General features: G+C 32.3%; 1 protein-coding gene and 1 long non-coding RNA gene across 6 annotated transcripts in view; one reads left to right on the top strand and one right to left on the bottom strand.

The window, feature by feature from the left end:
• The window catches only part of LOC105197158 (Bardet-Biedl syndrome 4 protein homolog), a 184,678-nt gene that overhangs the window by 757 nt on the left and 170,758 nt on the right, over positions 1 to 13,163 (bottom strand). The window contains exons 9-10 of one of the 4 annotated variants that reach the window (XR_005574898.1): positions 10,160 to 10,253; positions 7,111 to 7,226 (exon numbers count right to left, since the gene is read on the bottom strand). The exons of 1 other annotated variant lie outside the window; for it this stretch is intronic. Coding sequence is in view for 2 of the 3 variants with exons in the window: in XM_039449762.1 (XP_039305696.1) it covers positions 10,189 to 10,253 (65 nt within the window). In the remaining variant the exon portion in view is untranslated. Of the gene's footprint in view, positions 1 to 6,693; positions 7,227 to 10,159; positions 10,254 to 13,163 lie in introns of those variants that run through there. 2 more of the 4 variants (XM_039449761.1, XM_039449762.1) reach the window with 2 other exon arrangements.
• The window catches only part of LOC120357898, a 59,965-nt gene that overhangs the window by 22,336 nt on the left and 24,466 nt on the right, over positions 1 to 13,163 (top strand). The gene's annotated exons all lie outside the window — the stretch shown is intronic.

Here is a 13,163-nt window from a genome sequence, read left to right as displayed (position 1 = left end):
ACAAAAACACAAAATAAACCTTTACCTTAAATATAAATACAAACTAAAAAATGTCTTCTAGACAGATGATATAATAGTTTTTATAATAGTATTTTGTATTTTGTAATAATTAATGCTTTTGTAATATAATCCAAAAAAACCATCTAAAATGTTACATGAAATCCAAAACTGGCACCTTGTGCAGTAATAACAGAATTTAGACGTTGATCCCCGTAGAGAAAGAGTTAACTATAAAATAAATTGATAAACTATGGGAACATGTCACGGTTATCTGGAGCCGTTTTGATTCTCCTTGAAATATATTGGTAAACACGAAAATCTGAGAGAAGTATTTTTTTATACGTGCGGAATTTCATGTTTAAGGGGTGAAACACCTTTGGAAAAACGATATTTTACTTTCAAAGTGAATGTCGAAAGTACAAAAAACAGAAAAAAAATTTTTTTAACAAAGTTATATAATTTGCAGAGTACTTTAAAGTTGTAAGAAAAGTTGTAAAAAAAGAATTCTTTTATTTATTTTGTTTAACAAAATACCACCTAGTTTTTTTTAATTTTTCCAAAATTTTTTTTATCAAATTAAAGATTATTTTTTTCCAAAGTCAATAATGTATTGTATAATAAAATTATATTACAAAAAATCATTTTTTAGAATTATAAATGCCTTCATACACGCTATCCGTGCACATTTGCATAAGTAATTACTTTATATTCACTTTTATATAATAATTATATTATAAAAAGATGGATTTGTAATAAAAGTGCCTTTAATTTTTCTCATGAATAAACGGTATATGAAAAAACCGACTGTACAACCTTTTCGTAATGCATATTGGATAACACTAATGCCGGCGGTAACTGCTCGTTTATAAAAATTGTTAAAAATTATTGCTTATTGCAATATTGCATACAAAATTTATTTAAATTGCTAACAAGGAAACTAACGGAAGTGTCCGCCTCAGATTAAAACGAGCTTTTATGTTGTAATACAGATAAAAATAAGGAATACGTATATTTTATACGTGCCCATACGCACATTAAGGAGGTGAAACACCACTTTGAAGAAAATCGGTTTTTTTCTTTCGAAGCGTATACCGTCGAAACTATAAGATAGAAAAAAAGGTTTTAAATAAAAGTTGAATGGCTTAAAGAGTAATTTATAACAGTAAAAAAAAATTAAAAAAAATTTTTTTTTAATATTTTCTCCCATTTACCTATTTTTTTCAAATTTTTTTTTATATGCAAAATAAAGCTTATTTTATTACAAATTCAACGGTATATAATAAAGTTATGACATTTTCATTTTCCAAAAATAATTAAAAACTTCTTTAACGCACGGTACGCGCACCCGTCCGCGCGTTCGTGCGCTACGGAAGTGACTCCCTCCGATTTCGACGTGGCTTTACTGTGTTGTACAGATTATAATAAAGGACACGTATTTTTTTACACGTGCCCTAATACACTTTTAAGGGTGAAACACCTCTTTGAAAAAAATTGCGTTTTTTCTTTCAAAGCGTGTATCGTCGAAACTATAAGAGATAGAGAAAAATGTTCTTAATGAAAGTTGAATGCATGTTTTTCTCGCATAAGATGAAAAAAACATTTTGTGGATAGTCTGCGTCTAACATGAAAACGCAGACATCGAGAAAAACATTTACTACAAAATAAAACGGCATTACACTGAAGAATAACAATTACGGTGTTGTAAGACATTAATTTCTTGTTTAGAAAATAATATGTAATTAATATAAGTTAAACATTTATTTACTGGTCTACATGATTCGACTAGAACATTTGTTCTCTTTAACATTTTACAGATAAGGAGATTTAGATTATAAAAAATTGTTACTCACACATTCCATACCTTCACTATCTAACGGCAGCTTATCAATTAACAACAAGAAAATTAACATAAAAATAATTCAAAAATTAGTTAGAAATTTTATCTTTTATACTGCATTTATACAATTCAATTAATGTGTTTATTAAATTTGATTAGTGTAGAAATATGCATAACCACGCTACTGGCGCGTGCACTTTGAGTCATTTCCTTACATATGTAACTCTTGAATCTAATGTCAATACTGCCAAGACGTAAACATTCTATTTCAAAATAGAAAATGACCCAAAGTGCACGCGCCAGTAGCGTGGTTATGCATATTTCTACACTAATCGAATTTAATAAACACATTAATTGAATTGTATAAATGCAGTATAAAATATAAAATTTCTAACTAATTTTTGAATTAGTTTTATGTTAGTTCTCTTGTTGTTAGTTGATGAGCTGGCGTTAGATAGTGAAGGTATGGAATAATTTTTTGTGTACGTAATAATTTTTTGTAATCCAAGTCTCTTTATCTGTAAAATGTTGAAGAGAACAAATATTCTAGTCAAATCACGTAGACCAGTAAATAAATGTTTAACTTATATTAATTACATATTAATTTCTAAACAAGAAATTAATGTCTTACAACACCGTAATTGTTGTTATTCTTCAGTGTAGTGTCGTTTTATTTCGTAGTAACCAAAAGAAATCGCAAAGAAATTAAATGTCAAGGTAAAGATAAGAAGATATGAAGAATGTTCGAAGTAAGGTTAGTACATAATGTAAACATATATCGTTAGAACAGTGCACAGTGGGCCAGGAGACCTCAAAAAGTGGCCAAAGTTCAAAATGGTTATGGATTTGCGTGAAACTTAGTATAGGGCGGTTTTTGAGGTCCCTGATTTCGAATTTGATGTCAAAAATTTAAAATTCAAAATAGCGGATGTAAAATAGTGGACAAAATTATCAAAATTGACTGGATTTTCTTGAAACTTGGTATAGGGGGGGTTTTTGAGGTTGCTGATTTTGAATTTGATGTCAAAAATTTAAAATTCAAAATTCAATATGGCGGATTCAGAATGGCAAACGCGACAGACAAAAACAAGTCAAATTATATTGAAAACCTTTTCTTAGAGGTTTTTGGGATCGCTAATTTTGGATTTGACATTATTTTGAAATTCAAAATAGCGAGCTATATTCTTTAATATTTTTCTGATTTTAATCAAACCCCAGAATTCAAAATATTGAGATAAAAAAAGCAAACATCTAAATGATAATTACATGTGGTTATGTTAAAAATTATTCATGACACGAAATTAAAATCAGATATGCAAATGATATAATTAAAATAAAATATTTTGAGAAAAAAAGAAAGAAAAAAATTTTTGTTTTTTATATTTTTTTTATTTTTCATTAAAAAATTTTTTTGTTTACGTTTTAATTTTTTATACATTTATTTATTTTTCGATGTCTTCGTCTGATAATACCGTTTCATCCAAGTACTCAAAAGACTCTTGCAGATCACTAACATGGACATTTTCGGTTTTGGTGTTACCATATGCTGTTGCCTCGACGCCGACAACGTTTGGAATGCTGAGTAAATCTCGTACTTCTGGAGGAATTGGAAGGACTTTTTTCTTATTAAAGCGAGAACGAAAATTTATCGTTGAAATTATCGGATCTGATGTATCAAGCGCTCGATAAAGAACATCTTGCAGATTTGCATCACGACTATGCTTTCTGCTGAGAAACTGTCGAAAGTGTTTATAATTTTTATTATGACCTTCAGAACCTTTTTCGCCCAACATTCCCACAGGCAATATACTTGTACTAATGATGTCAGCCCAGTGCATAAGAATTTTGTGCAATGTCAAAGGCATAGGAAACCAAGAGTACTGTTGGACATAGATTTTTGCTTAGCAGTACAATGTTTATCAAATCGTACTGGATTGATTGGTAAATTGCAAGATAAAGCGATTAAGATCGTTTTCAAGTGGCAGATTAATGTAACGTCCAGATTTAGCAGTTCAGCAAGAAATTTGGGGTTTGCGAAAGCTCTGCGTGCGGTATTTCCATCGTTACTTGTACTGTATCCTCCTAATTTTGACTTGTCCTCAATAAAACCCAATTTTTCCCAAAGAATGTTCTGAATTATTTTTTTCTTTTCTATGAATAAAACTTTTTGTTCCTTAGACCTCACTTGCCATACCTTAATGTCTATCCTATAAGCAATGTGTAAAATACATTCAAGAATTCGTATCCATGCGTGTAGAGGATTGAGTCCATACTGCAACGAATTTGGATCTGGTATGAAGACTGTTTCTTTATTTATTAATGTATTAAAATCTTTTGGAGTCGCGTGGCAAATTGGACACGTTTGCATCGACTTTGTATTCGTTATAACATTTAATACTTTTCCATCGATTAGTATTAAAAATAATGAACAGTGTATGCGAATACGATAGGTATCATCTAGCATAACATCTATGACTCGTAGATTTTTTATCTGTTCTTCAATATCTTGCTTTTGCTTTAAAATAACATCAACTGACTCTCATATAAATTCCAGTTTGATGGGTCGACAAAATCGAGCAGACTGTGATGTGGGATTATTCTACAAGATGACATTAGACATACATAATCGCAATGAAATGAGACTTGTAACAAACAGATTTTCGTCTGCATTTGGGATGACGTTATCAGTGGTTTTTGATATGTAATTTTGCTTGTAAGCTGAGTGACCCGAGCTACCACCAAATCCCCAAGAGCATATGAATACAGCCTCCGCATCAATTAGGTTAGCACTTTGCATAGCTTGAATGATCACTTCTGTCTGCATATTGACAATTCTTTGTATTGTGTGTTTCAAGAGAGAATACAAAGAAACTTCTACTTTACATTCCACTATACGGATATCTTCTTTGGGTGGTCTACATTGAGATTTACATGGTCTACATTGAGGTCTACTTCTCGAACTAAATTATATGATAGCCAAATATCTGCACCAGATGATAGTGATTCTAAGCGTGTATCGATGTACGTGCGTTTCGACAAAGAGTTGTTAAAGATATACGAAAGAGCCTCTTCCGGAGTTTTTGGTTTGAGTGATACTTGAGGAGTGTCCATCAATTTTCTTATTTTTGTCGATTGTTTCGGACTTTGCATAATTTTTTTGAGAACTGCAGTTAAATCAGTATTTCCAGAGCGCCTAGCAGCAAATCGGCACGCGTTTATTATGCTTATAGGATCATGCTTTAACTCAGTACTTATCAGTGAGGCATCTCTTCGTTTTGAGCGATCTGATTTATTTTGAAAATTTAGAGATGATCGACCTGAACAAGAAGGTACTGGTGAAACCAAGTTTTTAGTTGTAAATAATTGACAGCCATTAATTTTAAATTCTGAATCAAGCCACTCAGCATTACGACTTTCAAATTTACTTTTATTCTTTATGCAGCCTGTAATTTAGTGTTTTGTCGCGATCTTAAAGCTGATATAAGAGCTCTTAATTGCTTCTTTCCTTGAAGTCGAATATCTTCTTCAACAATATTCAGTTTGTCAAAATGTAACAAACACCAGAATCTATGTCATTATTTTTAAAAATAACGTCTAATATTTCACGCTTCGTAAATTTTGTCATGTTAAAAACTCTCAGATGGATGATAGCAAGTTCTACCTGTAATCGGAACACGTTTTAACTTACACGCTCAACGATATGAGAACCGCGAGAAAGGGATATTTCAATAATCAGTAAAATATACAAGAAATACTGTATGCAGACCTGAAACTTAGTCGTTCCAAATTTGTTGTCGAAATCCGTCGTTGGAATTCGGAACGTTGCGTTGCGCGTTATTGCCTATTGTCCGCGTTCGCGTCCGCGCTCTTTTCACGATCACGATCGATCGTGTCTAAGCATGAATTATCGGATGCATGCTTGTAAACAAGTGCGCAACGCTTGATCTCCACGCGCGGCACAGCAGCACTTCGCATTAGTATTAAAATTTGAAGTCGCAATTTTAGTATTAAAAATTTAAGTCGTTGAATTTGAATATATCAAAATTCAAAATGATGGATTCAACATGGCGGATAAAAATTTAAGAATCCAATTATTTATTCAAACTTTGATCTGCTATTTTGAATTTTAAGACTTTAATATATTCGAATTTAGGACTTCAAAAACCATAAAATATCAAGTTTCATACAAATCGCAAAAGGTTCTTTTTATATATGCATACATGTTACATATATACTGATGGCACGCCTCTTTCTGTACAGAAATGCTACATATATTGCAAAAGGATTAAAATATTTATCTGAATAAACTCTAAAATACATAAATTAATCTGTTTGCGTTTTTAAGTCATGTTTAGTTCACCAGATGACTGGCCTAGGTCTGGTTTTTCATAATCTGATTAACTTATGTTTAAATTTACCTGACATTTTATTCAAAGGACTTCATTCATAATGATGCCATTGATAAAGCTTATTGGCTAAAACTTCAAATTAAATTTAAACATAAGTTAACTAGATAATGAAAAACCGGGCTCTAGACGGCTAACGGGAGAGTCAATTATTCATTTGCATGAACTGTCATAATATATATTATTTTCTTGAATGTGTACAAAAAAAAAGCAAAAAGTAGCAGGTATACAATAAAATATATGTTATGCAGAACACATTAAAACTTGATTCACATTTTTATGATGCGTTATGGCCGGTTATGGCTAATCATAATATAAAATTGTACGATAAATTTCACAAATTTTCTAATAATGTTTGAAATATTACACAAAATTTAGCTTATGTGCACTTGCGATTTATTTACATGCATTGAATTAATTCTTATGTATGACTAAAAGAAGACAAAAATGTTTAAATTTACAAAATATCTTTTATTTTTTACATTAATCACATATAATTGCGTCTAGAAAAATAGTACTTTCTTCGCATTCAAAGTTCTGCCAAAAAAACATGGATTAGTACACATTATACAAATTGTGTCACAACTACTTTAAAATCTCTACAATATTATGACATAAATTATTTATAAAAATTTAAAAGTTTATTCGTGGCCTTTTTGGCCACATATTCGGCTCTCCTGGCCCACTGTGCAGTGGTATAAAATGCTGTCACTTTGCGAGCGTCAGTTTAGTATACTTGATGATTTTGTTGTGTATTAATCGCTACGAATTTGTAAGTATAATAATATTTTAAATATTTTTAATTTTTAAAAATTGAATAATTATTTTATTTCTTTAAATAACATCTATTACTTTCACAAAACTTACTTTGTCATTAATTGGGATATTCAGATATTCACCTTATCCTTATTCGATATATTTTTATTACAGCTTTGCAGAGAAATATCTTGTAGAACTCTTTAATCTAACAGAAGTCTTCTTTTCTGACGAAGAAAAACAATTTCAAAGTATGTACAATGTATATGATGTTTTATTACTTTAAGAGTGTAAATTAACTAAATGATCTTTAATATAAATAATATAATGCAAATATAAGCAAGAAAATAGAGTGCGTAACTACCTTTTAAATGTAATTATTAGTTTCACTTTAAACACATATATGTTTATCATTTTTAGGTAAAATGCAGTTCAATTCAAGAAACGTAATAATGCTACTAATGAGTGCTTCATTTTTAAATATGCCTTCAACTCTTATTACCAAAAAAGAAATAGAAGTACAACGGAAAATAGAAAATTTGTTACAAAATATTTATGAAAATGAATTAGAAGTAGAAGAAGAAGAGTCTCTGGATTTTGAAAATTCATTTGACATTTCGGAAACAAACTTAATAACAGACGAAGAATGGAATGAAGCAGATCAACCTATGTACGATGTAAAGGAATTGACATGTGAAAATGACATGATTCCAATAGAATACAAAAGAAGAGCTATTGAGTTTTGGAGACCTGATGGTTCAGTTAGGCCAAAATCGTTTGAGAGTGTAAAACATAAATTTCCAAAACTCACATCATCGCGCAAATTACGACGATGGCAGGAACAAATGAACAGAGGTGGTATTAGATTAGAGAAGCTGAAAGAAATTTCATCGTATACGTTAAATAAATTCGAGGAAGCAGTACAGAACGGCATTATTATTCATAACATTGATATTGCTTAATGGGGGCTGGGAGCACAAGAAGAGATTAACTGTCCAGGATATATAGCATCATTTCAATGGGTATATAGATTTAAGATAGCACATCGTATCCCAAAAAGTTACAAAATTTATAACAAAGAGAACTCTACAATCAAAAGATAATCTAGAGGCAGAAGGTAATAGATTTATTGAAAACGTTAAATATTATATTGGGCTCTACGGATTCGAAAATATTTACAATTCGGATCAAAGCGGATTTCAATTAGAATTGCATGCCGGTCGTTCATTGGCAGTTGAAGGTACAAAAAAGATTGAACGCGTAGTACAATCGGTGTCTGCAACAACGCATAGTTATACAATTCAGCCAATAATTTCAGGCGATGGTAGATTATTATCTCCTCTTTTTATAGTTTTAAAAAAACCAACCGAAACATTTTGTCCTAGAGTACAAGAAACAATGTTTAGAGAGAACAATATTTTCGTTTTGGCTTCTAAATCTGGCAAGTTAACATCACATCATTTTGAAGTATGGTTAAGAGAAGTTTATTTTCCCAATCTTGGTCCAAAGTCGGTTTTATTATTGGATTCGTGGACTGGCCATTGTCCCAATGTAATTGCAAGAAATAGGCCAGAAAATGCTGAGAATATTGTTTTTCTAACAATACCAGCGGGAACAACAGGTCAAAGACAACCATTAGACGTATATGGTTTCCGGTTATGGAAGAACTTTGTAAAACATTTTTCAGATGTTGTCATGCTTCTGGATTTAGAAGTTAAATTACATTCATGAGATTCCATTTTAAAATTGCAATCACTAACACGTTTTCAATTTTCATCACCAAGGTTTAGGAATTTGTTTAAATACGCATGGTACAAAAGTGGATATGTAGATATAAGGCCACCAGATTAAAACACTAGTAGACTTTTGTTTTAAAACACATTCAAAACAACATGTGATATTTGCGGCGGGATTGCTGTAATAACTTGCGCGTGGTGTAAAAAGACTTTTTCTGACTTTTTCCGCGCACGGGGCGGCGTGAATTCGGCGGACTAGGACGCGGATTGAGGTCGCCAAGACAGTTTGTTGGGTGGTATGAAAGCAGCGAATTTATTTCGAAGATTACGAGAAAAACTTTTATTAGAGATGTTTTCGAGAAAAATAAAAAATTCTCATAATTATGGAATCGCTCTGAAAAGTTATGGTATTTTTTATTTCTTGTTGGAAAAAGATTTAAGAAAATCTGATTATCATCATTTTTATACATCATTTTTATATTATGTAAATATAAAATGTATTTAGTATTTTAATTTACGTTATTACGTACTACGTTTATTTATTAATCAGATTAATAAATAAAAGTAATAATCTAATTGTAGGTAATAAATGCAAAATATAACGGACAGGATGCACAGCTTTCTCTGGAGAAATTTTTATTATAATTTTCTATAAAAGTTTTCATAATGTATCATGGCAACAATTTATAAGTAATTGTGTAAACTTGTGTAAAATTTTTTTCAAATTTTCTCACATTTTTCTCACATTTCTCACAGTAAAACATAAAATATAAAGTTTCATAATATCACGATAAGATCAGAAAACAATCCCATAAGAAAATATAAAAAAATTTTAAGATTTTCTAATATTTTGACACACTTTTCCAAAAAAGACATAACAAAAGAATTAAATCACATAATTTCTCAAAATATTTGCATGTAAAGTTATGTAAAATTCTTCAGATTTTCTAACATTTTCTTAAATGTTTTTCCAATAAGAAATAAAAAAATACCATAACTTTTCAGAGCAATTCCATAATTATGAGAATTTTTCATATTTTTCTCAAAAACATCCCTAATAAAAGTTTTTCTCGTAATCTTTGTACGAATTGGAACATTTTTCGGAAATAATCAGAATTACTTGGAAAGTGTACATTTTCTCTTTGAATTTTTCATACGTGTTATTTTTATAAAGTACTTTTAACTATTTTAAATTTTATAATATTTTATCTGAAATTATACAACAAAAAATAATCGAAATCTTAGGATACTTTATAGTTAACACATTTAAAAATTTTGAGAAAGGATATAGACATTCTAACTATTTATGAAAAGTATTCCAATTTTTATGAAAAAGTCTAAAAAACTATGAAATTACACAGACATTTTGAAAATTTATATAAAAGTAATCTGAGAAAAATTTTTTAGCAGGGGTTTATACGTACGTATCACTCGGCACTGCTCGACGCAGCTGTCATCTAACGAGGGCTGAGTATATTACAGTATTCTGTCGGTATGTTATCCTCTTAGGGTAAAACGCTGTAACAGTCATTAATAATCACCCTGTACGAGGTGTGTTCAAAAAGTATCGCGAATTTTGTGTTTTTTCAAAAATTATTTATTTATTCATGAATATCTATTTTGTCCCCTTCAAAGTAATCCCCATGAGATATTATACACTTGTGCCAACGGTTTTTCCAATCTTCGAAGCACTTCAAAAAATCATTTTTTTTTATCTTGTTCAGCTCCTCCTTCGATGCCGTCTTTATCTCGTCAAGCGTAGCGTAACGTCGTCCTTTCATGGGCCTCTTCAGTTTAGGGAACAAGAAAAAGTCACAGGGGGCCAGATCTGGGGAATACGGTGGCTGCGGCATCATTAGTGTGTTGTTTTTGGCCAAAAAGTCGCGCACAAGCAACGATGTGTGAGCAGGGGCGTTATCGTGGTGCAAAAGCCAATTTTTGTTCTTCCACAAATCCGGGCGTTTCTGGCGGATTGCTTCGCGCAAATTGCGCATAACTTGCAGGTAATATTCCTTATTGACCGTTCTACCCTGTGGCAAGAACTCATGATGCACCACGCCCCTGCAATCGAAGAAAACTGTCAGCAAAACTTTCACATTCGACCGAACTTGGCGCGCTTTTTTCGGTCTTGGTTCGTGCGGCAGCTTCCATTGAGATGATTGAGCTTTGGTTTCCACGTCATAACCATAAACCCACGATTCGTCACCAGTTATGACCCTCTGGAGCAAATTTGGGTCGTCGCGAACAGAGTCCAACATCTCATTAACAATGTTCATGCGATGCTGTTTTTGGTCGCAATTGAGCAATTTTGGTACGAATTTCGCGGCGACCCGTCTCATGCCCAAATCATTGATAAAAATCGAATGGCACGAGCCAATCGATATGTTTAGGTCCTCAGCAACTTCTCTAACGGTGATTCGACGATTGGCCAATACGGCCTTCTGAGAACATTTTGTACCACCGATAAACGTTGCTTCGGTCCAAGGTAGCTTCTCCGTATGCCACAGTCAACATTCGGAATGCATCCGCGCACTTAATTTCGTTTTCCACACAAAATTTGATACAGGTTCTTTGATCCATTTTTTTGAATAGGTAAAAATCGAAGACGATCCAAAACACGTGCAAGCAAAGCAGCTGTCAACAATTAAGTGAACATTCAAAATGGCCGAGCTTGTCGGCATAAGTGAGAGACATGAGTACCAACATAACGCCACAAAAAGATCGAAATTCGAATATACGTAACCCGCGAAAATTCAAAATTCGCGATACTTTTTGAACACACCTCGTACTTCACTTTGAATCATTTATACTTTTGAGTTTAATCTTCCACGTTTCGACACTATTGATTTGTCTCGGCATTACAGAATCTATTTATATATTGATGTCTAGTAGTGAAAATATTTTCCTCGATAATGCAATTTGAGGAAAGTGCACATTTACATAACACTTGAACGTGTTTATTATATTCGGATTGCATTATTCATCTGAGCTTCACCTTTGCAAGTCAGAACCTGAGGATTGGAACTAATTATGATTAATGTGTGTGTGTGTGTGCGTGTGCGCGCGCGCGCGTGTGAGTGCGTGCGTGCGTGCGTGCATGTGCGTGCGCATGCGCGTGTGTGTGTGTATGTGTTAATTGCTATTACGTTGTCTTTTATTTAATGCGACAAAAATGTTTTAATCAATTCAGTATACACTGAATTCAATTTGTCAAGCGAATGTAGAAAAATTATTAAAGTCAGTTTTCTTATCGCGTGTACTTTGGGTCATTTCTTATTTTGAAATAGAATGTTTACGTCTCGGCAGTAGTGACATGTATAAATTCAAGTGTTACGTTAATGTTTTTCTCGATGTCTACGTTTTCATGTTAGACACGGACGGGATCCGATAGCGTACGTTGCCATAGCCCACCAATCAATCATCTTAACTTATCTAATCCAACCAACGGAAAAACTCTAGTCATCGGCCGCTGTGAGTGGTGATGTGCTTTCGGTCCCGTCTGCTATCGGGATCCGCCCGTTAGACACAGACTGTCCTCGAAATGTTTTTGTCATCTTATGCAAGAAAAACATGCTTTCAATTTTCATTAAAAACATTTTTCTCTATCTCTTATAGCTTTAACGATACACGCTTCGAAAGAAAAAACCCAATTTTTTTCAAAGGGCTGTTTCACCCTTAAAAGTGTATTAGGGCACGTGTAAAAAAATATGTGTCCTTTATTTTAATCTGTACAACACATTAAAGGCACGTCGAAATCGGAGGGAGTCACTTCCATAGCGCACGAACGCGCGAACGGATGCGCGTACCTTGCGTATAAAGAGGTATTTAATTATTATTGGAAAATGAAAATGTCATATCGTAACTTTATTATATACCGTTGAAATTGTAATAAAATAATAATTATTTTGCATATAAAAGAAAAAAATTTTGAAAAAAATAGGTAAGTGATGGGAGAAAATATTAAAAAAAATTAAAAAAAAATTTTGTTGTTGTTATAAATTACTCTTTAAGCCATTCAATTTTTATTTAAAATATTTTTTTCTATCTTATAGTTTCGACGGTATACGCTTCAAAAGAAAAAAACCGATTTTCTTCAAAGGGGTGTTTCACCCCCTTAAAGTGCGTATGGGCACGTATAAAAAATACGTGTCTCTTATTTTTATTTGTACTACAACAGATTAAAAGCTCGTTTTAATCTGAGGCGGACACTTCCGTTAGTTTCCTTGTAAGATACACATTTTTTGATTATAAATGCATGATTATTTCGTTTTAGTTGTTGTATTTTGTCTCTACAAGTGTAATGTCCGCTTTTTCCTATGTTTCGATTTACTGTGCGGCGCAACGGACGCGCTATTGCCGTACAAACTCCGCGCGCACGCGCTCTGGTCCGAATGCTCCTGGCGTTGGAGCAACAAAGAGGCATACGTG

Source organism: Solenopsis invicta, chromosome 5 (assembly GCF_016802725.1).
Source record: "Solenopsis invicta isolate M01_SB chromosome 5, UNIL_Sinv_3.0, whole genome shotgun sequence".
Classification (NCBI taxonomy): Eukaryota; Metazoa; Arthropoda; class Insecta; order Hymenoptera; family Formicidae; genus Solenopsis; species Solenopsis invicta.
The sequence above is the reverse complement of the archived record's forward strand: the minus strand, read 5'-3'. Positions and strand labels throughout refer to the sequence as shown.